The sequence below is a fragment of the Heptranchias perlo genome, chromosome 9, assembly GCF_035084215.1.
Source record: "Heptranchias perlo isolate sHepPer1 chromosome 9, sHepPer1.hap1, whole genome shotgun sequence".
NCBI lineage: Eukaryota > Metazoa > Chordata > Chondrichthyes > Hexanchiformes > Hexanchidae > Heptranchias > Heptranchias perlo.
Window position 1 is genome coordinate 54548539 of NC_090333.1, and position 25976 is coordinate 54574514.

Sequence of the window (25976 nt, forward strand, 5' to 3'; positions counted from 1 at the left end):
CCAGTGACCAAAAGCGACAGGTATCCGTACCTCTGGAGGCAATGCTTATAATTGATGCCTTTGGAAAAGACAACAGCCTCTTTTTGATGGGTATTAACATCTCCGGAGGTACCTGTGCCGTCCATTCACCTTACAGCATGGAAGTCAGGTGTGCAAGGTAACTTCACTGCTAAACTTAATGCCTTAGCCAGTTTCTCACCTTTTATTCCAAACATATACACCAATAATCACCTAAATATTGAAATATGATGCTTTTTGTGGCTTCAGCAAGAATTTATAAAACAATTCATGTCAATGATGTTGCACATTTTCAAACAAACAAAAAAGCAACAAAACACTGTAGCTAATAAAGTTCTAAAATCTATAACATTATTATTAATAAATTCACCCATTTTTTTGTAGTTTCCACATTTTAAAAAAATTACCAACAAGAACACACAAATACATTACAATCTGGCAAAGCTGTACAAGGATTATTTGCCGCATAATTGTTTGTTTACAGCATATGAATACCAAGCAGCCCGAGGCAGTAATGTTATCTTTGACTGGCTCCACTGCCAAATCACCAGGGTAGGTGTCGGTGACGGTGAGCTACCAATCAATTATACAATAGGCGGTAAAGATGGGGCATGGAAGAGCAGTGAGTCACATACACGAGGAGATCATGATAAAGAGCCACAATCCATTCTGGAAGTTAGCAACACAAGGGACAAGTGGTTTCCACAGGTTGTAAATTAATTTTCTCAATAGTGAGAGCTGCCCTGATGGTTCAGTTGAGAAATACAGCAGCATAAATTTGTCTTAAGTGAAACAGGTGATAGTGAATCAGCAGCCCGTTTTATACTGCACCCAATTTTCTTTTCCATGGAGAGCAAATTGGCATCCCATTTTGCAGTCACTCGTTTTGCGTTACTGCCCCAAGACGAATTTGTACCCCACACGGTTTTTTGTCACACATACCAGGAATTTCCAAAGTTTACTGTGTGTTTGATCCAAGGGCGGGGGAAGGAAAGGACAGTAGGGGTGCTACAATTATCCTCTGCGCCCAGGGTTAGGGCCAAGCACTGCTGAAAAGCCAGCCAATAATGTGTAAGCTCACATATGAAAATGGGCACTTGAGCAAAGTATTGGAGGGCAGAGCCTGTGGAACCATACCCAGCACAGGTCAATGTTTTCACAACAGGCAAAGGAGAAAACTTCTTCCTCAAACACTTCACCTTTGTGGGTAAGAGCATTTTCTCTTCATGGTAGAGGGAAAAATAATTTGTAATTTGTTTTAAGGTGATGCAAGCTTCCCTAATTGATTGCTCTCCACTGGCTAGTTGGACAGAATGCCTTCATAAGTTGACCACACTTAGCATTTCCCAATACCAGGCACTAAAATTATTCTTGTAAGGAGCATATTCTTTACTGAAGGTAAATTAAGATCTGAAGAAAGAATTTATTTAAAGTGGTCTCCATAAAAATGGAGGAGTTTGGTACAGATGTACAGAGGTACAGTTTAGAATCAAATTTTGTAAACCCATTGGAAATGAAATACTTATGGCCCTTGAAATAACTGGTGCCGATATTAGCAGTTAAGAGTTCATTCATTAATATTATTGTCAGTAATTTCCAGATTCATTCTGGGCAAGTTGATTGTGCTCATGGCTCTGAGTCAGAAGATTGTGGGTTCAAGTCCCACGATGGACTTGAGCACCTCATCTGGGCTGATGCTTCAGTTCAGTACTGAGGTAGAGCTGCATGGTTGAAGGTGCTGCCTCTCAGATTAGACATTAAACTGAGTCCCCATCTGCCAGCTGTGGACATGAAGGATCCCATGGAATTATTTGACAAAGAGCAGGGAGTTCTCCCAGTATCCTGTCAAGCATTTCTGCTTCAACCAATATCACCATAAACAGATTATCTGGTCATTCGTTTGTTTGCTGTTTATGGAACATGCTCGGCACAAGTTGTCTTTTTTTAATTCGGTCATGGGATGTGGGCGACACTGGCGAGGCCAGCATTTATTGCTCATCCCTAATTGCCCTTGAGAAGATGGTGGTGAGCCGCCTTCTTGAACCGCTGCAGTCCGTGTGATGAAGGTTCTCCCACAGTGCTGTTAGGAAGGGAGTTCCAGGATTTTGACCCAGCGACGATGAAGGAATGGCGATATATTTCCAAGTCGGGATGATGTGTGACTTGGAGGGGAACGTGCAGGTGGTGGTGTTCCCATGCGCCTGCTGACCGTGTCCTTCTAAGTGGTAGAGGTCATGGGTTTGGGAGGTGCTGTCGAAGAAGCCTTGACGAGTTGCTGCAGTGCATCCTGTGGATGGTACACCCTGCAGCCACAGTGCACTGGTGGTGAAGGGAGTGAATGTTTAGGGTGGTGGATGGGGTGCCAATCAAGCGGGCTGCTTTGTCCTGGACGGTGTCGAGCTTCTTGAGTGTTATTGGAGCTGCACTCATCCAGGCAAGTGGAGAGTATTCCATCACACTCCTGACTTGTGCCTACATAACAACAGTGTCTGCACTTCAAAGGGTAATCATTTGGCTGTAAAGTGCTTTGTGATAGTCTGAGGACATAAGGCACTATATAAATACAAGTTCATTCTTTCCAGGGAGTTGTGATTTCCATTTTATTAAACCGCAGCTACTGAGCTGCCTCTGTATTTGCCTGTTACTTATCTCCTTTCTACTGGATTTGTTTTGCAGTTCGAATCCTGGGGAAGGTGAGCGAAAGTCTGGGGAAAATCTGCTGTGTTCGTCCACACGTCGAACGCTTCACCTTTGTGGGTAAGAGTATTTTCTCTTTGTGGTGGGGTCAGACTCTTTACCAGAGCACAAATATCCCACCGCCCTTCATCACAGAAAATTACACTGTAGACAGGGCAACATTATATTGAACAGCCTTATTCAAAGCCTTAATATTATTTTATTAGTTTGAAAACCAGGAGAACGGAACATGCTCACAATTAAGCATTTACAAATGATAAAAATCATAGTTGCAATTTTGAAGTGACTGAACAGCTGCTTTAAAATTGCAACTTTATGTTTTTGGCTGCAGACCAATCCCAACGTCGAGGAAATTCTGTATGGGTCAGAAATGTAAAAATCACATTGCTGGCCTGTACAAATGGGTAGAGAGCTCAAACTGCCGACTGCTAGAACTATATGGCACTCAACACTATCGGAGGTATGTGTTTTATGTTTGCCTGTAGCTGCCCTTGAGGTCTTTTGGAAACCCATCTCATGATTTGAATCTTGGTGCCTATGGTGGCACTAGTGCTGCCTCACTTGTATGTTTTTTTAATTTGTTCTTGAGATTTTATTGTATGGGGAGTCTCATGGGTTATGGCCAAGGGCCACTGATTTATTGTTTCCACAGGAGAACAGATGGAATCATGGGGCACAGTTGACCATCGAGAATTTTGAATTAAGTTCTGGCATGTCACAAAAGTCTCGTCACCTGCTGCTGGCTCCCGGTCCATTAATGATCCCCCATACGTTGCCCGACTCTTCTGACCTGCCACCTCCTGCCCAACTCTCCCTACCTGTTCATAATCTTAATGTTGCATATTGCATTTCCTGTAAACATCACAGTGACTTCCTGTTACCTGTCACATTTTAGCCAGCGCACTTTGTTTATTGGCTCAAAGCAAAACAACAATAAACCAGAATTCAAGACACACGGAACGTACAGAACAAAAGCAAGGAAAAGAGCTAGAAAAATCTGTGGCCATGATTATATGTTGTGTGCTACATGAAATAATACCCCATTGCTATAAAACAGCATTTTCTCTGATGCACTGTGAGCAATCCCATGGACAATCCGCTGGAAATGTTGTGTGCTGCTGATTTGCTGAATGATTGCCATGGAGATGATCCAAAGGCATTATAAAACAGACAATGAATCTGAGGTATGCTGTTAGCCCTTTGACTGAGACTTTTATCAAAATGCAAGGACTTGGACAATTTACAATCAATGTACTGATTCCTTGTGCTCAGGTCACCAACTGAAATTTGTTTGCTGCAATTTGCCATTTCCAAAAAGAATATCAACACTGTTCCTCAGAAACAAGAGAGCCTTTTTTTTTACAATGTAATATGATATTACTAAAGGTTATTGGAATTAATCTACATTACCTTTTGGCTATTGGGTTTATGGAGCTCATGCTTACCTGAGGCATTATAAAAGTTACATGTTGATATAATTTGATATGATTGTAAAATATCTGGATACATTCCACCCTTATAATGCAGCCCTTGTGAGTCATGTATTTTCTATGTTTTATTGCAATTTGTAGCATACTCTAGCAAATGTCACAACAGAGTAAAATGGAACATAAAAGAATTGGGGGTCAAATTCTAGTGGCCTGATGGTTAGGGTTATAACTTTTCCATTTATTTTCCAATTACAAGAGTACACTAGTTTAGACAGCTGCGGGCAGTCTTCCCATACATCACACTAAACATACCTCTGTTTCAATCTTACCAAGCGCACTGTATGAAGAAAGGGGAATAAATGTTGCAGAAGCTGAGGCACAGACTAAACATCTGATTGGCATAACTGTGTTCAGGAATGTTAAGGAAGAAAACTGATTTTGTTTCATGTCTAATAAGAAGTGATGTATTTGCGATTTCATTATAGGTTCCCTGCCGCAGCCATTAACATGCACTTGAGGTAGATTGATCGTCTAAAAGTGCTATAGATAATAGCAATGTGCACTAAGCTATTATAAGAAAATAAATTGCAACGGTCAAACTGTGCAGCAATGTGCCAATGTTGCCCTTGTTTAAACTCTGCAATATTAAACTGTGCAACACTCATTTTCAGAGTAGCCGTAGAAATAGGAATGCAACCTCAAAACACCAGTAAAAATTATTAGAACTTTGGCCCAGAAATTAATCACATTGGGACGCTGTTCTGACCGCCAGCGAATCGATGGAGTAAGTTCACGAATGCGCACATGCACACTAAAACCCAGAAATTGTGAACTTGCTCCCATTGGTTCGCCCGTGGTTTGACAGTTCCGAATTAAAGGGACATGGTACACTAAAATCATAGAAATCATTAAACATTTGTAAACTTACCCATCTGCCCAGCTCAAACGAAGATACTTACGCCACCAAAAGGTACGCTGGAAAATACCAGCCCTACACTGCTTTTTAAAAGCGCGGTGACTGCTAATGACAACAAAACAACAAAAAATTAAATTTTGAAAATGTGGAATGTCAAATTACACTTATTTTAATATTTTTTGATCATTAAAAAAAATTTTAAAATTGTAAATTAAAAAAAATTTTTACTTTTAACTTCTGTAAGTTTCATTAAATTAAATCAATTGCTTGGCTTTTTATAAGATATGTTAAATTTTTATTTACACTAACATAGAGAAGTTCACTTTAAATGAATGATTTCTACATGCCTGTTTGTGGGCGGGGCTTCCATTCTCACAGACATTTCCCGTGTGCATCAGCCTACGCTGCTCAGAGGCTGGGCTGATGTCGCGACTTTTTTCAAATCTTCAAATTCACGCATGTGTATGTCACGGATCTGCGGCAAGTAAATTCATACCTTTTATTCGTAGGAGTTGCTGCAGAGGTTGCCACACCAAAGTAGGCAATTTCCGGCCCATTAAGTCCGGAATGAGAAAAGGCTATTCACCCCATTGAGTCCACCCCTTTCAAAATTCCCATATTGTGAACTCCCAACCCCTCCCCCCACCAACCACCTTTTGTTCCCTACTTTAAGGAACACTAAAGGGGTGATTTTATGCTTCGGCACATGCTGGGTGTGCATATCGGGAAATTTTCTGTCCATTCATTTTAGCTGACAGAAAATCATGGGCTGGGGCTAGGCAGTTTCCTGACGTACACTCCCAGTATGTGCCTAGAATGCCTCAGCAGAATATCTCCCACTTTTTTTGTTTCTCCTACCTCCCCTGAAAATTAATTAAACTGTGCTATTAACATCTATAATTCGCAGTCCCCATTTTCAGCAGATATCAATCCAGCTCCCTTTTAATCCCAGAATCTCATGTAATAAAAAAAAATGATATGGCCTATATTCCTGTTCCTGGGCATGTTGTATCACCTGGGTGTAGCGAATACATGAAAAATGGCGGGGGGAGGGGGGCCGCCCAGTTTTCCTTCCATTCGTTTAAATGGATAGAAAATTGGAAGGGCTCCATTATGGGCAATCCTGCCTGCCCGATTTTTCCTTTATTCGCTGTGCCCAGGTGATGCAATGTGCTCAGGTGCAGGAACAGGAAAAAGTGCACCACTGAGTCACCGTAAGCTTGTGAGCTTGGTTGTGGCACACTGAGGGCAATGAGAAGTGACAAATGGTTCTGGACGCACACAAAAAGTGAGAACCTCGCAGAGTTTTGTTTTGTCAATCAGGTAGTTGACAAATGAAGAAAAGCATCATCAGGCCAAAAATTCAGAGAGCTTTGACGCAGGTGAGCATTAGGGACCCCTATGTTTTTGCAGGGTTACTGCTAGTGTTTAACCAGCTACAATTTCACAGCTCGCTGATCCTGGGGGAGGGGGCGGGGGTGTGGTGGGTGAGGGAAGAGAAAGAGAGAGTGTTTACCTCATACAGCTTGTCCAGCTAGACCATCCTGCCTCTTACGTCATGGCTTGCAGGATTATCTGGAGTTCAGTGAAAGGAAACCCATCATCCAGATGCCATTAATGGACCAGGCTGGCTGGTCAATCATTAAGAATGCCCTGGAGTACTGTGCACCTGCCTGGCCCAGGTATTAGATTACCAATTTTGCAATACAGAGTTGACTGGTTTCAATCTTCCATCAACAGGCATGAAACAAACTCAACTCCAAAGAGACTCTATTTACCTCCCATCAAGGATTAGAAAGGGAGATTTTCTGCTTCAAAGCACCCAGCATATCAGGAAATTACATACCCCAGCTTGTGATTTTCTGTCCATTTAAAATTGATATCTGAGCCAGCAGAGCTTGATCCAGGGGTCCAGTGGAGGTGTGTAGTGGCCTCAGATATTAGCAGTACGCACCAGCAGATCCGCTATACCAACAGAAGAGTGAGGAGCAGTGAAAGTAAAACCCAAGAGCCGTGAAGTCCAGGGAGCCAGGGAGAATGAGAGGTAAATCCATGCGATCAGTGCAGATGAGGGAGCTGGTCCGAGGGACAGCTATAGGGAGGTGAACCCATCAGCCCTACAGAGACTGGTACACAAAGGAAACTTGAAATGCGCGGCGATTGCTCTCCCAATTACAGGTTCTTTTTGTACCGAAAAGTAAAAGCATCTGACCTGATTTGGTGTTGCAAGAAGTCATAAACCCGCATTCCTCTATGACAGATATTGTTATATGGACAGTGGATTGCGGAGGAGTGATTTTATTTAGAGTGCAAACAATCTTTTAATAGCTTTTAATTCTGTGTCTTTACTTCAGATGAAAATGCAAACCTGGGCACAGCCATGAGATATGAAGAGATTGGTGAGTGTAATCATTTCCTGCTGACTTGCCTTTTTATAGTAGATTGGTTGATTGTTATAAGAAATGTTGCAAGGGTTTGGTTTTAACTATCATAGGGATGATATTTGGGGAGACAGTGACTCAATATAAGTATCCTCCTTACACCATTTCTCATTGCTAGCTTGCTGCCTATGGATACCCAATGTACATAAGGCAGTGTCACAGGTGCCTGAGGTGGGGTGCAACCCCATAAGAGATGGTTTTAACCAGTGCTTAACAGAGCAGGAAAGATTCCAATGACAAAAGAAACATAAGCAGTGTTGGCATGGGAGGTGAAGGTGGATGTACTTTTTGGCCAAAAATTTCTTTTACGCAGCGAGTTGCTATGATCTAGAATGCACTGCCTGAAAGGGTGGTGGAAGCAGATTCAATAGTAACTTTCAAAAGGGAATTGGATAAAGACTTGAAGGGAAAAAAATTACAGGGCTATGGGGAAAGAGCTGCACTGTATCATTCTATAATTCTGTGATTCTGTGAGCAGACTGAATGGTTGAAAGGCTTAAGCCTGCCCAGTCCAGGGGTCTCTGGATTGTATGACCCCACCATTGCCATTGAGGAAGCTTCTTCCACCAGCTAAATCGTTGCAACCACTGACTTTAACAGTTTAATTCAGTCATTCTGCATTCGCAGTGGGGAAGCTGCATTCCCAGGGAGTGTGAGTCAGACAATCAGGACTGCAGTGCTGTGGCCCTATCTCCCAACCTGTCCTCTCTTTGAGCATGACTGCCCCGCTTACAATGCAGGATCATGGAATTAACCCTTAAAACAGCTGTGCACTCACAAACTTTGTATACTCAAGTTGTTTAAAGAGGGGATCTGGCTACTTTGGAAACCACCTGTAATATAAACAGGGCAGTTTCCACAGCAACAGGACCAGGAGTGGACATTACAGAAAATTAATGTGTATGTGAGATAATTAAAATAAGTAAAACCCTGTCTTCCCATTGTAGGCTCTCTCTCCACTGCTCCAAACTCGTTCTCTCTCTTTGCCAGTTAGGATGCAATAGAGAGAGAGAAATAAATCTGGCAGAAAGGATTTTGTGGATTAAATGGAGGGGTGAAGGCGATTCCTAAAATTCCCCTGTAGTACCAGGCCCTTGCTAGATTAAATCTCAGTGTTTTATTTGATTATTGTTAATTCTGTGTAAAGCCTCACTGTTTGGATGAACCACCATTGTAAAGTATTATCCTGGTGTTTGTCTCCCAATCACTCAGAACTCCGCATCTTGTTGCTGTGTGGCAGTGACTTGTTGGAATCTTTCTGTATCCCAGGTCTGTGGAATGAGGAGGATGTGAGTATCTCTTCCAGCTACAATCTGTTGCACCCTGTGTTTGTGTTTGGAGGGTTTATGAGGGATAATGATTGACATTGCTGTAGAGATGCAGCATAGATTTTGGCAATTTGTGCTAAAAGAATTTTATCTCGTGAGGATAGGCAGGCAATCTGCTTCCAGACCTCTGCCAATGTTATTCTTGAACTGATTGCTTGGAGGCCCACTTTGCAAGGCAGGGTGATTCTCCCTTGACATATCCTTCCCTCCTGGATGGGAAGTGGCTGATGTCTGCTTGCCACTTCTCCATTAGTGCACAGCTGATACCTGCAAACCACTGCTTGGCAGAATCATGATACAAGGTACAATGCTTGGAACTCCAACACTCCTACACAATGCTAACATACCTAGTTAACCTTTATTGTAGAAAACTGTGAGCCATCTTTTTTTAATCCTTGCACAATACTAAATAATCAAAAATCATACTCCATTTATATTGCAACACTGCCTCTAGAGGCAACAGTGTAATTAATATATGTGGTGTTGGTGCCTCATGTGTATAGACTACCACCTTGCCACCAGTGACAAATGAACGAATAGCAAGGATAGCTGCTGCATGCCAACATTTTGCGTAGCTGTGGCTGAGCTGAGCTCTCAGCCTGCCCATCAAAGCCGGAAGTATATGGAAAACTATGGAAATCACTCAAACAGGAACTTTACACCTCTATGATAGGCCTGCAAATTAATTTTTAGTGATTTATGGTACTGGATATTTGCTACAGCTCCGGTATGTTAGGAAATAAAACCGTAACGTTTACAGTCTGTGAAATGAACCTATCGAAGCATAAAACAGCAGCGATTGTGAGCGACTGAGCTCTTGGTGACACATAGACAGAAGAAACAAAACAGCTCGGTGGTGTCTGGCTGGCTACATCCCCCATCTTGCTCAAAATATTATGGCAGACCTGCCAAACACCCCTTGTTATCATTCTTAAAGAAACCATTAGTTATACATTGGTGACTTCTTTCATCCCTCTCTTTGGGTTTCATTTGAGTGAATCTTTTGTCGTATCGGGTATATATAATACTAGCAAATGCAACTCATTCTTATTTTGGGCATTCACGGGTAGAGGCAGAGTAAAGCTTCCTCTTCTCTGCCCCAAAAATCCGCCTCAGCCTCAATATTAAAAGAACACCCTTGCTGCATTTTCCCATTTCTCACATCAGCCATCCTATGGCCTCTGTGAGAGAGAATGCCGGTACAGTGTAGTTTTCCACTGTAGGTCCATGGTCACTAGGGACCGGATTGAGAATAGGTAGGGCCCTTATAACCAACAGACAAGAGGAGACTTTTATCCTAGCACCCTGGGCTGGAGTCAAACCAGAAACTGGAGGTTAAAGATTAGAATTGTGATGATCTATTCCAGCCAGTCACAGTTCTGAGCAAATCTTTGTGCTCATTAAGTTGAGAAATGTCAGTGCTAGAGAATGGAACCTTTTGTGTCTGGCACCCAAAGAAAAATATGTAAATAAAAATCATTTATTTCCTGCCCACCTGCAGGAAAATGTCTGGCCTCCACTTAGCTCCATCCCCGACAACCCAGCCAAGATCAGGAAGTTTCCCTGTGGGAAACCTCAGGCATGAGCCCATATTGTGCCATTCAGTTGTAGTGCATTGGTTCTCCCTGAGCCACTTTCCATCACCTCATCACAATCACTGAGTTTATTTAATGCTGCTTAAAGTGGTGTGGTTCTTCAAGTTGGGCTTTATCCATTGGTATAAGTAGCAGACAAATCACTAAAAATGGGACTGTGTTTCTTAAAGGGTGTGAATTATCTTGGACATCGGAACTATTTAGTCCTGTACTTTATGCCACAAGCTCTTAGTAATCTGCCTGACACAGTGTTAGCTAGTTATTCTGAATCTGTACAAAAAGCAGTTTTCTCGTTTCATGAAGTGAAGTAGATCATCATAACTGCAATTGTGCTTTGAAATGTCTTTTCCCAGATGGAAGTGATAGTGGGTGATTTTGGAATAGTGGTTGTCCCACGTGAAAGTGTAGATACAGATAGGATCATGAATCACTCCTCGATGCTTCGCAAGTACAAGGTCAGTATTCACCATTTTGCTATGAGAGACTGTCACCTAAAATCAATTGCTTGGCTTTTTTTGTAGATTTTTTAACAAAAGATTTTGCTATGAAGTGTCATGATGATATTTTGTAGTCTGACGCATTTCGATAACAAAATTCAAACAACAGAGATGAAAAGACCATACTTTTTGATACAACTAAGAACTGATAATAACTACGGCCAACACCCTTGATGGATCCTGAACTACAGTGCAGCAGGTTCTGTTTGTTTTCTGAGAAACATAAAGTTTATTATGCTGGAAGTATTTTTATTTTTATTACTCTATTAGTTGGCATAACTCGGTGCAAATATAGACAGCAAGGTCCATAAGGGATGGTTAACATTCCATTTGTCTGTATCATGATGCATAAGGCATCACGACTGTATGGGATGGGCTAGTGGGTCTTTTCCTGTCTGTCGTTTTCATATGTTCGTATGAGCTTCTGTGTACAAAGGATGGAGTGTTTCAGGCGATGACACTGTCATGAATGTAGACGAAGCACATCTGTGCTGTGGTCCTGTTGAAAGGACCCAAAGCCATGGTGGATGCATCATTCACTGCTTAACCAACAGCAATTAATCAGAGAAAGCTAATATGTCAACATTTGCATCACAACGCCCAAAGACTATGAATGTTTGTATAATGGAATATATATTAACCACTCCTGTGCATGAACTGCTACCAGCTGCCAATGGATATACCCACCCATTTCTGAGGGCAGGTTCTAAATCAGACAGAATGGAATATTTGACACTCCTCACTTCTCTGCTTTGTTCCACAGCTATGAATGTGTTGTCTGGCCTATTATTACTGTCATTATAAGAACGTTTGAAACAGCCATTATAGCTGCTAAGAGAAAGCAAAACCAAATTAGTGCAGGCACACGGATTAAAGGAGGAAAACCGTAAAATGTACAGCATCTGCATTGCTTCTATATTAATATTTTGCTTTAAAATATATTCCCCAAGAGACATAACTATTACATTGATATTTTATGTGAGCTGATGCAGTCCCTTTAACAACAAGACACAGAAATTGTGGAAGGTTACAAAGCTAAGATTTGATTTGTTCCATCTCCCCTTAATCCTTTTGGCACGGGATGAAATGTTGCACTCTGCTATAGTAGGAACTCCCTCTACTTTGTCCGAGCAATGTGCCATAATCCCAAGTCTCAGAAGAGCACCCATTACAGGACCATGTATCAGCATTTCCGTTCTCTGATCAACCATCATTATACTCTCCCTGAATAAGACTGGCATTTTGTAGCCGAATTATGGGAGTTTTGCATTCACTTGGAATTGAGTTGAGAATGGAAATTCACTTCGAGCCTTTAGAGCTGTCGGAGAGAGGAGTGCAGGATGGATTCAAATCCAGAACCAGCCCGCTCTCCCCAACAAACTCTTTGTTCTGCAACAACGACTATAATAATAATAACAAAGTCATAAGTTCTTGGAAGGTTGGTCAAGACTTACTTAGATTAGGAATTCGCTTGTATCTGATTTGCATATATATGGTAAAATGCAATTTTAATATTTTTTCTTAAACAGGACAACATCCTTGCTGTAAAGGATGATACTAATCACCCCATGTCTGTTGTGAGTTCTACCAAGAGTAGGTATGTAGTCTCTTTCTTACATCTGGATAGCGACTGACCTACTTTATATTAAAAATAACAGCCTCCTGATGGTTCATTGAGTTTAATTAGTGGGTAGCAGAACCATAGAGACCAATAAGGTCCCAGGTTCCATTCTCAGTTTGTGCTGACTTAGCTGATTTTAGCTGAGGATATGCCAGGGGCACTATAATTGGTCGTGTTGTCCCTGGGTCAGGGAGGGGAAAATCATCCAAGGTTCCTGTTCCTGATTGTTATCCAGCGACTCCTGCTAGAACTGTGCATGTATGGATACTGGACGAGGGTGGGATCCTCCCCATTTCCCCCACCCCCACCCCAACAGTCGATGAGCCTGCCCTATACTCTGTGTCAAGGCTGGCACTTGAATAGTGGCTATTTGGGTGAGGGTGGCTGGTGCCTGTGGAACCATACCCCAAGAAGGATTCAACACCTTTGGAAGGAAAGAAGGAAGGAACAGATTTGGTAGAGAAGATTGGCAAGGGAAAAAAAGCATGGTTGGTAGAGGTTACTTGTTAGTGTGGTCAGTGAAAAAGTTTCAAAATTTTTTAATTTTCTGTTTCAGGCAGGCTGGCAGCTCGCCCATTTACAGCTTTGCCTGAAAATTGCACCAGGCTGCGGGTGCAAGCTGGCATCCTGCTCTTTCATTCACATTGCATCAGGGCTCCAACACACTGCCACCGCTGTGACATCCAACACACTAAATTTAGGTATAGCAGAGCCAAAAAATCTGTGTTTCATAAAGCAGGTTCATAAATAACTCTCCACTTAACTATGCAATAGCTTTTTATAATGAACTGCAAGCTCCGTTTAATTTCATAGGCAATGGACATGTTTATAGATGAATCTCGAAGAAAGAGCAACCGTAGTATTGCATCGAATGTGGGCACTGTAGACTGAAACAATTTTAAATTTCATTCCCTGATACTTTATACAAACACTTTAAAATGTGTACTACGTTGGTGGGCTTCATCCTTGATCTGAATTTTTAAAGTGATGGGGGTATATTTTGACTTTTTTATTTCTATTGACTTCAGTGGAAATATAAATCTGGAGAGGTATAGAACGGGCTGCTGATTCGCTATCACTCATTTTACACTATCGCACAAAATCCAATCTACCCCAGTATCTCCTGCAAGGATGACTTCATAAATAATATTCTGTTGAGGTTGTAGCACGACCCCAGGATTAATGATTGACTAATAGTGAATAGCTCTCATACAGTAGGGTGAGTTGCATAATCTGGTCCTTATTTAGCCCTTCGGATGCTAATATTTAGCACTTTGGCGTAGCCTGGAAACTTAAGTTGTGGTGTGTTGGACTGCCTATCCAGGGAGATGCACCCTCATGTCAAAGTTCAACTGGTATTTTAAATGCCTGCCACCTTCGGGACAGTTTCAGATTTTTGTTCTAGGCTCATGCCGTTAGATGGAGGATTTCCTTGACTGCCTATACAGCCACCAAGGCTTTCCCTTCTTCTCACGAAGGCACTGATTCAAGCTGGGTATAGATCCAAAAGTGCCAGCAGATATTTGATGTTTTGTTCAGGTGAATTTGCCTAGACAGTGAATATCAGCAGTGTATTCACCGGTGGGGTGGGGTATCTTAACCAAGTGCAGTAAACATGTACACTCTCCAGTAAGGGCCACCAGATAGCAATCAGAAGCATGCACCCTGCCTGATTAAATTCTCCTTTCCCGACCAAGGACACTGAAGATAATTGCAAGCAAAGGAAAAGGGGAGGGGAGGCACGTTATGCCAGGTCTCATTTGCCTTTGTATTCCCCAGGGAATTTCTGGGGATCCCGAGGAGGGGGGCAGAGTTGTTATACACCAAGAAGGAGGTCCAGCCATGTAAATAGGGCAGAAGGGGGCATGACCAGTCCTATTGCCTCATTTTCCTCCCCCTAGTGTTGTGGGGCGCCCAGAAAAAATCCAGAGGAAGTGGACCATAGGCCCTGGTCCCAACTGCTCTTGAATTGGAGACTCTAAAAGGGGCAGGAAACAAGAAGCTAGAGCCCAAAAAGAGGCAAATACCTTTCCAGACACCATTCTGTTTTTGGACAGCAGCCCGAAGACCCTGTAGCCTATGACCATTACTGCTGCTGCAAGCTTCTCAGGCCTGGAGAAATGGTTGGATTTTCACCCCAATTCTAGGTGCTTGCCAGGGGCAAGCCAGCTCGGTGGTAGAGTCTTGCCAAGGCTAATGATCTGAACCTGGAAGTCATGCGCACTTCAGGTGCGGTACACCTGACTAGCATCCAGATATGGGCGAGCTGGAAGAGGAAAATCAACCCATTTGCTTCTGGTTGGGGAGGAGTTTGGGAAGAACAGTGACCTTATAGAACACTATCCTTCAGCACACCACGGTACAGTATTAGTGTTGGCTCTTAAGATGGTATAGATTTAGAGCTCAATCGCCTGTTCCTCTTGCTGTATGAAGATCACATCCTTGAAATGGAAGAAATAGGCAAGTAAATGGCTGAGTGGGGTAGGCCGGTCCATTCTATTCCATCTCCCCATCCCTCTCTTTTACCCCCACCACCCCATTCACAAAAGACAACAAAGCAACTGTAGATGGATCGATTTAGCCAACAAAATCATATTTGTACACCAGTATATTGTAGTTAAACATTTTTATTTGCATCTTGACAGACTGGCTTTGCAACATGGTGATGGCCACGTGGTGGAATACTTGAACCAGCCTGTTATTGATTACATCCTGCAGAATCAGCTCTACATCAAGACATCTGGATAAATCTCTCCAGCAAAGACCAGAAAGAACAGCTTACAGTCTCCCTCTCAGTAAAACTGTACCACTGCTCTACTGCTTACATATACAGAGCTTCTAGTGTCTGCCATTCCCACTGTACAATAAGAGTAGAAGCTCTACTGACAGAATGCACTGTATGAACTGCACAGAACTTCTCGCTGTCCACTCATGTCTCTTCCTCTGTGCTGCCCTCTTTCTGACACGTGCTGACCTTCACATTACTGCAGAATTCCAAGTGTCAGTATAACTATTTCCATTTTTTTCATTAGAAGTAGAATTATGTACGTTTCTTCGTAGGAAATTCCTAACCTCTCTGTGCTGCTTGCAACTTTGACACAACCAGGTCGCCTGCCCTCTCTGGGTTAGCGATTCAGGACTTGCAGTTAGTAGCATGCCTAGTTCAAACAACTGCTTCAATGCCTCTGTGTTTAATAAATGTGATATGCTCAAAAAATCAATTGTTTCCCAACAGGAACAAAATAAGAACATGACGGTATTGCAGGTATTCTTGACACAAAATGCATAGCTTCTAAAATATTCACACAAAATGCATAGCTTCTAAAATATTCACACAAAATGCATAGCTTCTAAAATATTCATCAATATTTTGATGTGCCTGGGAAAAAATAAATTTGCAGCAAAGTTATTTTCTGTTTGGTGAGTGAACATCACATTTAACCTCCTTTCCTCAAATTACGTCATGGTAGTTTATAGAAATATAAGAAAAATTAAGGAGAAGCTTTTTTGCCATTTAAAAATAATGCAATATTTTTTGGCCAGGCTTCATCAGCAATTTCATATAGAAAGCAAACTTCAAAGAGTATTAATGGTGAAATTCAAAATATGTCTGTTTAAAATCACACCATGATATATGACTGTCCTTCATTACTATAGAGCAGCAGAAAGCACAGAAAAAATGATCAAACTGTGTGCATAAATCAGAAACTGCATGTTCTGTACTGTAATGCAGTGCACCATTGAACAAAATAATTCCAATTTTTGCAAGTCAGTACGTTATTACAATAGCAATATGTTCTTCCTCAAAAGTCAAAAGTTGAAGCTGAGAATTGTACATCATTTTTGGTAGAAGGTATTCCTTTACATCATTGGTTACATTTTAAGACTGCTGGAACTCAGCCTCCAGCTTCATTCATTTGATGTTCCCTAGACTGCCTAAATAAGTCAAACCTGCAAAATGTTTATCTCATGAGAATTCAGTTACGTTGAGAGTTGACATCCATTTTACTCCCAGGTTTCGACTCTCTCAAACATAATCCCTCTTTATTGTGCACTCACACTAATTTTGTAACATATCATTGCATTTCATTTGCCACTTGAGATGATATAGCATCAATATTTTGTACAACTCTGTTATAGGGAAATTTGCGTTCATTTGTTAACATTGTTTTCTCAGTCATTTAAGTTTCTTTGCAGAAGGACATCCCAAAGTATTTTTGATTTTCTTTTTCAGGTTGGTATCCTAGGAGAAGCTGCACTGCTGGGAATGTTTTAATTGTCCTTGGCCTAAGTAAAGTTGAGTTTGATTTCATTTGACTGTAAATCTTTTGAGTATTAGTTCAGCTTTGCTAGATATCAATCCAACTTGAAAGAATGGTGATCAGTTTTGGAGGTTAGTTTCTTAAAAAAAATTCAGAGTCTTATGAAAGAAATCTTGTGCAAAGTACTGAAACGGACAAACAAAACAAAGTATGTATTGTTATACAAGGGGAAAAAGATATGCAGAATCCTCAAGGTAGTTTTCACTGGTCAAGTGGGCCAAGCTCCTCTTCAGCTCTCTTTCAGAAGTCAAACTAAAATAATCATAGCTTCAAATCAGTCAAATGTATAGTTCCAAATCACCACAGCAAAAGAACAGGACATCAGATGAGGCCAAATGGATAGTGTGGTTCTTTCCAAAATGACTACGAAGTTCATTTTAGAGACAAAAGTTTACTCCTGGTTGGCTTCATTTATCATTGTTTTACCTAAGCAATAGCTTGATCTGACAACAGAGAACCTCCCTTTTTTTGGTTCTGACTGTATCGTATTAAATTCGTAACATCCAATCAGATGACAAAGCTGCGGTTTAGTCATGTTGTCACATGATTAGTTTTCAGTACTCACGGCCCCCCTCATTCAGTCTTCTCTGAAAAGTCTTGCTATCATAAACTTTGTGTATTTGCAGTTGGTGCAGATTCCTGTCAAAAATACCTGCTGTTTCTGTTAATGATTGCACAGAGCTGTCAGACATTAATGTACAGTATGTGACTGATCTCTGTTCATTGTTGTCTAGTGTCCAACAGCACTAGTAGTTTAACCTTTAATGTTGCACGCTCGTCTCTCTATGCACAGATACTAGGCGGATATCATGAAAGGGTTCTATATCACCTTGTTGGTGTTTTCATTTTATTGTCATTCAAGAATAATAAAGATTAGAAGTGAGATGTGTGGTCAATTTAAGAGTTGTAAATTATCTACATGCATGCTTCCAGGGTTCTCCAGCTAGTTGCCATTTTTACGAAAATAACTGTTATATTATGAAATGGTCTATTTGCTGACATCCAATTGGCTGAGATGCATATCAATTCCATATTTCCTTTAAGAAACAAATTCTAATTTCTCGACTTGAAATCCTGCATTTTCCAAAAGTCTCAACGAAATGGCACCTTTACAGAAAACATATAAATTTATCAAAACATTGTTTTTCTTGGGCTGTAACAATCTTTGTTCGTAAAACAAGTCCAAAAAATAAGTACATAACCTCATCTTTAGTAGTTCTTCTTCAAATGCTTGAAATGTGTTTCTGTTTCTAGCTTGTACCGTTTTAGAAAGCAGATTCCAGTTTTATAATTGATTTTTTTATATAAGCCTGAGATTCTAATCAAGAAATTAGAATTATTTTTAATAAACTGATCTAAATGATTAGCAGTATTAAACAGCATTGCTGTGGGCTAGATGGCGTGTCCCATTAGTAAATAATGCACAATGGAGATTGTAATGGGGAGGAGATGAAGCCTCAAATAATATCATCAGATAAGCTGCTGCTACTACATCCTCACCTGGGATCATTTATCTCTATTCCTTGACAACACTCAGCCAATCAAGTTCTAGGAAATTAATTATGGCATTTCCACATATTTGACATTAGGTAAATAACTGATTCAAAAAAATGTGATAGCAACACATGAGAGAACCCCGCCCGCACTCCCCCTCCCCCCCTACTCCCACCGCCCAGCTTTGGTGGTCATTCAGTGGTCAGTGAATACATACTCATTTTTTCTTTAAAGATGTAATACAAACATGTCTGATTTAGGAATTTAAATCTTTTTAACTGTGCTTCTGGTATTTGTGACGTTCCCCATGACGTATTGACGTGATTGAAGTACATGTAGGAGTGAATTATGTGAGAAAATGTGCATCCAATGGATTATTCAATATATTGTTCGGTTGCTAAAGAACAAGCTGTCCTGGTATAGCTGCGTCCCTGGAACTCCAGCATTCGAAGGATTTGTAATATACAGTGCACACTGGGTAAAAGCTGGCCATTTTCTTTGGTCTAGTTCTGGATGACGCAAATGTGAGTACAATGCATGCATACTATTATCACTTGTATGTCAACTTTTATGCAGTGTGTACTGTAGGTAAAAGGACAGAAAACATGATAAGTTATTGTAGTGACAGTTGTATTTGTAATGTTCCAGAAATGGTGCATTTTGAAAGGGTGCTTTATTGGCAAAAAGAGCTCATTGAGTGAGACTGCATCTCGGATTCGTTTTTGAACTAAGATGGGCTGAATCACCCTCCTTATCTGTAACTTTCTTGTGCTATACTCCATCCTCATAGTAAGGCTCTCGATTGTGGCGCTATTTTATAAGGTTATTGGGCTTCAGCTCCCAATTTATCAAGTTTCGTTTAACACTTTGCTGCAGGAATCTCACTATATCACCCATCATGTTATGAACATGCAAAATGCATGGCTCCCACAAACTGTTTTAGAATGATATATATTCTCTTTCTCTTGATCCTGTTTAAATGTTTAGTAGACAGTCAAGTGACCTGGCAACTATTATGAAGAATATATAATTGAGATTGTTGGTTGGAGGAGTAAGTATCTTCATCCAAAACAACCCACAAAAAAAAGGTTGAGGTGGCATTTATAGTGCATGACTGAGAGTGCTGTGCACTGGAATTGTGAACTTTAATTGAATAACAGCTGGTTATTGCTTTGTGTTTTGTTTTCCTTTCTGTCCTCTTCAGACATAGTGCCCCACCCAATCACACACTATAACCTCTATCTCCCTGGGATATTGGTCCATTCCACAGAAAGCCATTGCTTCAATCCAGTCACAGATCAGGTCATCTGCAAATTGTCATCTAGATCTTTTGGTGAAAAGATATGCACTAACCACTAAGTGACCCCTTATCCGTGACTTCTCATGTCTGAAAATATAGTTAATTTTAGAACATTTACTATTTCAGTGTATTATATTTAATGTTCAAATGAAATTTCTCACTGGCTTTAGCAGGTTTAAAACTATTGATATTTAAAATGATGTGATGAATTTAATAGTCAGAAATCAAATATTCTGTTTTGTGTATCATAAACTTTCAAATTATTTCTTAAAAATTGCTAATAAAATTCTTTGCTGATAAAACAGTGACTGTATTAGTCATTTTAAAATATGTGTGTGTGTGTGTGTGTGTTCAGATTGGAAAAGTGAATGATTGAAGCATGGGAGTTGTGTCCATTGGTTGTCTACTGTTGCCTATTATAGGCTAAACCTTCTATTAAGAACATTGCTTTTATAATATGATGTAATTTGAGCCCATCTGTTAAATTACAGATTTTCAAAATCCCCAGGTGGTTCAGTTGCCTCATATGCAACTGAGTCATGCAGAGCAGGAAGCTCTCAGCTTTGAGCCCCGCCTGTGCTGAGTTGGCTGACCTCTGCCGGGGCAGCAATAGGAACACCTCAATTGGTCTTCGCATCTCTGGCCTAAGGAGGGAGAAAATCAACACGGATTCCCAATCATGATCGCTAGCCAATGATCCCTGATAGAATGCACATGTATGTGGCTAAGAACATGATCAGGCTCCTCCCCCTATAGTTTTAATAGTCAACCAGCAGTCACTGCCCAGGCTCCCACATGAAGATACCTTACTGGAGTGAAGTACTGATAGCTGCCAACACCCATGCAACTGGACTTTGGCAGGAATCACTCCCTTCAAGAGAGAAGGGGCAAACCTAGGTACGAAACGGTTGGCTATGAGTTGCGACTTATTTTTATCACATTTTTTAAGCTTTGTGCTGCTTGCTATAAATAGAATGTGTGTTAATGAGAGCTAATGAGCCAAATTGCATTATGGAATAGAATTTATCATGGAATGAAATAGCATATAACATTCCAACCTTTGAGTTACCATAAATCACTTAGAGAAAATCTAATATAAATATATTTAAAGAAAACAGTGAGAAGTAATGCTGGAAGAACTAAAGAGGAAGCCAAGTGATATTGCATTGATTATCCGCGCTGCTCCAATTCTGGCCTCTTGCGCATCCCTGATTTTAATCACTCCACCATTGGCGGCCGTGCCTTCAGCTCCCTAGGCCCTAAGCTCTGGAATATCCTCCCTAAATCTCCGTGCCTCTCTACATCTCCTCCTTTAAGCTCCTTAAAACCTACCTCTTTGGCCAAGCTTTTGGTCACCTGTCCTAATATTTCCTTTTGTGTGTCAAATTTGATAACACTCCTGTGAAGCACCTTGGGATGTTTTGCTACGTTAAAGGCGCTATATAAATGCAAGTTGTTGTTGTTGTTGTTGTTGTGATGTTGACCAATATCTTATTAATCTAGAGTAGTCTATTATGTTAACTGGTATCATATCATTGGTAATTTATTGTATGTGAAGCTCGGTGGGCTGTCCAGAGCATATGATAAGGCACTGCAGAAATGCAGTTTTTTTCTATTTTGATCTGAGTTCCAGCTGAATTGCAGTAACTGTTTTTATGTAGGCAAATGAGACAGCAGTTCTGCACTGACAACAGCAATATGATGAATGAACAATGATATATTTGTTGAAGGGAGAATGTTGATCCAGACACTGAGCTACTGGACTTTGAATAGAGCCTATGATCTGTAATGTTCACCTAAATTGATAGATGGGACCTTAGTTTAAAGTCTCATCTGAATGACAGCGTCTCCAACAATGCAACTCAGTACTGTACTGGAGCATCAGCTTAGATTATGAGCTCAAACTATGGTTGGAACTCAAACCCACACCTTTCTCACACCGAAGTGAGAATACTACCATATGGAGCCAATGTGGCATTTATTTGAATTGATGGAGAAGATAATTAGTAGTGAAATGGAATTTTTTTTAAAAATGAAAAATATGAATATTCATCAGGCAATATGTCCAAATAGAATGTCTTCAGGAATACTGATCGCATCATACTACGTGACCGGGAGACTGGTGTGATTGAAATTGCTAGTTCAGCCAGCTGCCTTTGATTGCTTAGCAGATGGATCTTAATGTGGGTATGTTTGAGATATTGTAGGTTGGCACAGGAAACATGAAATGTGGACACGATGAACACATCTGCGCATATTAATTAGAAAAAGCGAATAAGGATTTGGATATGATTATAAGCCCATCACTGAAAGTAATCAATCAGTGTGAAGCTGTCCTTAATGAAGCTTTTGAATACTGCGATGCATATCTACGCTTCTGACTATAATGCAAATTAGGTCATTTTAACTCTTTGGAACTCATTTCGTAAGGAAATAATTTAAATACTGGTGTACATTTTGTGATGCCATGTGCCAGTCATGTATGTGCACAACCAACAGGTGGGGGGAGGGGGGTGTAGATGACTGGAAAATCCTCAGAACAGGCATTGCTCCTACTCCACATCAGGATTGCAGAGGCTGTTTTTTTTCCAGTTTGGCATAGGCTGCTGCTGCTGGTGGTCAACAAACTCATTAGAGGCTCATAATTATGTAGATCAGGTTGGGACACTGTACCTATAATTTTGCATAGTTTACCTCAAAGAAATGATGTCATCGCGCTAGCTAAAAACCAGGTGCCTTTCAAACCTCACTTCCTGGACTTTTACAGTGAGTTTTCTTAAAGATGTGTTGATTTGTTTTACGAGTGACAGGGATTTTTTTTGCAGTTGCTATCATAGTATCATAGTAGGTACAGCACAGGAGGTGGCCATTTGGCCCATCATGCCTGTGCCGGCTCTTTGAAAGAACTATCCAATTAGTCCCATCTTTCCCCATAGCTCTGCAAAAATTTTCTGTTCAAGTATTTATCCAATTCCCTTTTGAAAGTTACTATTGAATCTGCTTCCACCACCCTTTCAGGCAGTGCATTCCAGATCATTACAACTCGCTGCATAAAAAACGTTGCCTCTGGCTCTTTTGCCGATCACCTTAAATCTGTGTCCTCTGGTTACTGACCCGTCTGCCACTGGAAACTGTTTCTCCTTATTTACTCTATCAAAACCGTTCATGATTTTGAACACCTCTATCAAGTCTCCCCTTAAACTTCTCTGTTCTAAGGAGAACAACCCGTTTCTCCACATAACTGAAGTCCCTCATCTCTCGCACCATTGTAGTAAATCTCTTCTGCACCCTCCCTAAGGCCTTGACACCCTTCCTAAAGTATGGTGTCCAGAATTGAACACAGTGCTCCAACTGAGGCCAAACCAGTGTTTTATAAAGGTTTAGCATAACTTCCTTGTTTTTGTACTCTATGCCTCCATTATTAAAGCCCGGGATCCCATATGCTTCTTTAACAGCCTTCTCAACGTGTCCTGCCACCTTCAAAGATTTATGTATATGCACCCCCAGGTCTCTCTGCTCCTGCACCCCCTTTAAAATTATACCATTTAGTTTATATTGCCTCTCCTCATTCTTCCTACCAAAATGCATCACTTCACACTTCTCTGCATTAAATTTCATCTTCCATGTGTCTGCTCATTTTACCAGTCTGTCTATGTCCTCCTGAAGTCTGTTACTATCCTCCACATTGCTTTTGTGTCATCTGCAAATTTTGAAATTATACCCAAGTCCAGGTCATTACTATATATCAAAAAGAGCAGTAGTCCTAATACTGACCCCTGTATATTTCCCTCCAGTCTGAAAAACAATCGTTCACCACCACTCTCTGCTTTCTGTCTCCTAGCTAATTTTGTATCCACGCTGCAACTGTCCCTTTAATCCCATGGAGTTTAATTTTAATAACAAGTCTATTATGTGGTACTTTATCAAATGCCTTTTGAAAGTGCATATACACATCAACTGCACTACCCTCATCAACCCTCTCCGTTACTTCATCAAAGAACTCAATCAAGTTAGTCAAACAAGATTTTTCTTTAATAAATCTGTGCTGACTTTTATTTATTAGTCCATATTTTTCCAAGTGCCAATTCATTTTGTCCCAGATTATTGTCTCTAAAAGTTTCCTCACCACCGACTTTAGGCTGACTGGCCTGTAATTGGCGGGTTTATCACTCTCCCTTTTTTTGAACAGGGGTGTAACATTTGCAATCTTCCAGTCCTCCAGCACCATCTCCATACCTAAGGAGGATGGGAAGATTGTGGCTAGAACCTCCGCAGTTTCCACCCTTCCCTCAGAAACCTAGGATGCATCCCTTCTGGACCGGGTGACTTTTCTACATTTAGATAACTGTGATAATTTATTTTTCAATTTGGATTTTGTTTTTTCACTTTTTTAATATTTTTATTACTTTAATTCTTCTCTTTTTCACCTGCTACCTTTGGAGGGAGTTTAACTTTCTATTTAAGCCCCCTAAACTGGTAGAATGAGCATTTTCCTGGGAATTGCTGTGGGTCTCAGGGAGCTGGAGGATGAGGGAGCGCTCCGTGGGAATTCACAGTTCCAGATGCATCTGAGACAGTATGCCTCAAACCTCCATTGCCCTAGAAGACAAGTCTATATAACCTGCCACAGTTACTTGGGCATGTCTGAGAAGATCTCTTCTGCTTCACCAGGGTGGCAGTCTGAGGTTTGCAGTCTCCTGTAGTCCAACCTGCAAACAGCTGCAGAAGAGAGTTCTGTACAATTTCAGACAGTTGGGAGTCCCAAGAACACAGGGCTTAATCAACAGAACCCATGTGGCCATACAGGCTCCTTCCACCAATATTATAGCTCTTCTGAATTGGAAGGGGTTCTATTCAACATACAGGATGTATGTGATCACCTGTACCATATCATGCAGATCGATGCCAAGTGTTTTGGAGGCTAGCACCACAAATTTATCCTATGCCAGTCTACAGTGCCACATTTTTTAACAGAACAGCTAGACTAAATTTTTTAAAAATGTTTTCCTTCTGTCTCTTTTATTTAATTCGATATTTCTTACCCTCTCTCTCGCTGTCTATAACTGTTTTTACAAATGATTTTATTGTTGTAGTTTTCACTTCCTGATTTTTACGTTGCAGCCTGCACTTCAAGGTTTTGACTCTTTGCGACTTTTCAAGGATGCTGCAATCTGATTGGTCGAGGGGAGAGATCAGTCTTCTCACTTCTCCCATGGGTCCTGGCTTCACTGGAGTTTATGCTGGGCTCTTCTCCGCTTCCTTTTAGAGGAAGTGCACCCAGTAAAGACTGCGGTAAGTTAGTGGGTGAGTATAAATCCATGGAGCGACGAGCGCCATTCGTTCGCTGCTCTGAGCAATTTACTGGCCATTATGGCTAAATTTAAGTCATTTCTTTTTGTCCATTGAGAAACCAAGGTGAAGGGTCTAGCTACATAGTTCAAGCACCATCAAGATTGAAAAGATCAAAAAAGAACATGAGGTAAATCAGGAAGTAGTGATTAGGTGACACCAAGCATTGGTTTTAAACGCCTGAAGACTGTAGGACAAAGGAAAGGATAAAAAGAGTTTCAAATCCTGATTTTCAGAATGTAGGCAGGAGGAAAAGTGTTTGGGGCTTAGGAGGAGCAAAAGAGGAAACTTCAGAGGATAACTGACCATAATGATATAGATTCGAGAGAGAAGAACAAAAGTTGCAACAGAAAGAAAGAGATTAGAGAGTAAACGTGAGAGAAAATCATGTATTAGATTATAAGTTCTTTCTTGTATCCTGCCCAGGGGTATGAAATGTTAGGAGGGTCTTCCCAGATATAGGAGCAGTGTTCTAGTCTTCGACAGACTTGGGCTTTATAGAAAGCTGAGAGATTATGGGGAAAATAGTATTTGGTACAAAAAGAGGAGACCAAGCTTCATGGGGGCAGCTTTAGGAGACAGTGAGGAAAAGAATGCCAATAAATGGAGAAAGACTAAGGACTGAACTAATAAAGATTGGTGGTGGTAGGTGATGATTAGACCTGCAACTATTTTTGAAGAATTAAGATATAGGATTTTGTTCCCATTGAAGGTCATTTAGATCAAAATGTAATGTCTCAGCCATTGCACTGTGAAAGGAATGGAAGGTTTTGTAAAGCAAAGTCAGAGCATGGAATCTAAAAGAAACGGAGCAAACTGAGCCCTAGGGAACTTCTGAGTTAATGGAGAAAGAGTCAGAGGATGAGCCAACTACATTAAAGAAATTTCAGGCATTGGTTTGCTTGCGTAAAAGTCCAATATAATTTGCTCTTACTTTCAGTTTGTAGGCACTATGCAGACACCTAAGC

At 40.8% G+C, this 25976-nt stretch overlaps 1 protein-coding gene across 1 annotated transcript in view; it reads left to right on the top strand.

The window, feature by feature from the left end:
• The window catches only part of nmnat2 (nicotinamide nucleotide adenylyltransferase 2), a 275260-nt gene extending 259720 nt beyond the window's left edge, over nt 1–15540 (top strand). The window contains exons 6-11 of the mRNA XM_067989728.1: nt 2695–2775; nt 7416–7460; nt 8715–8791; nt 10779–10880; nt 12452–12519; nt 15189–15540. Coding sequence (XP_067845829.1) covers nt 2695–2775; nt 7416–7460; nt 8715–8791; nt 10779–10880; nt 12452–12519; nt 15189–15291 — 476 coding nt within the window. The 3' untranslated portion in view covers nt 15292–15540. The remainder of the gene's footprint in view (nt 1–2694; nt 2776–7415; nt 7461–8714; nt 8792–10778; nt 10881–12451; nt 12520–15188) is intronic.
• The last annotated feature ends 10436 nt before the right edge of the window (nt 15541–25976 follow it).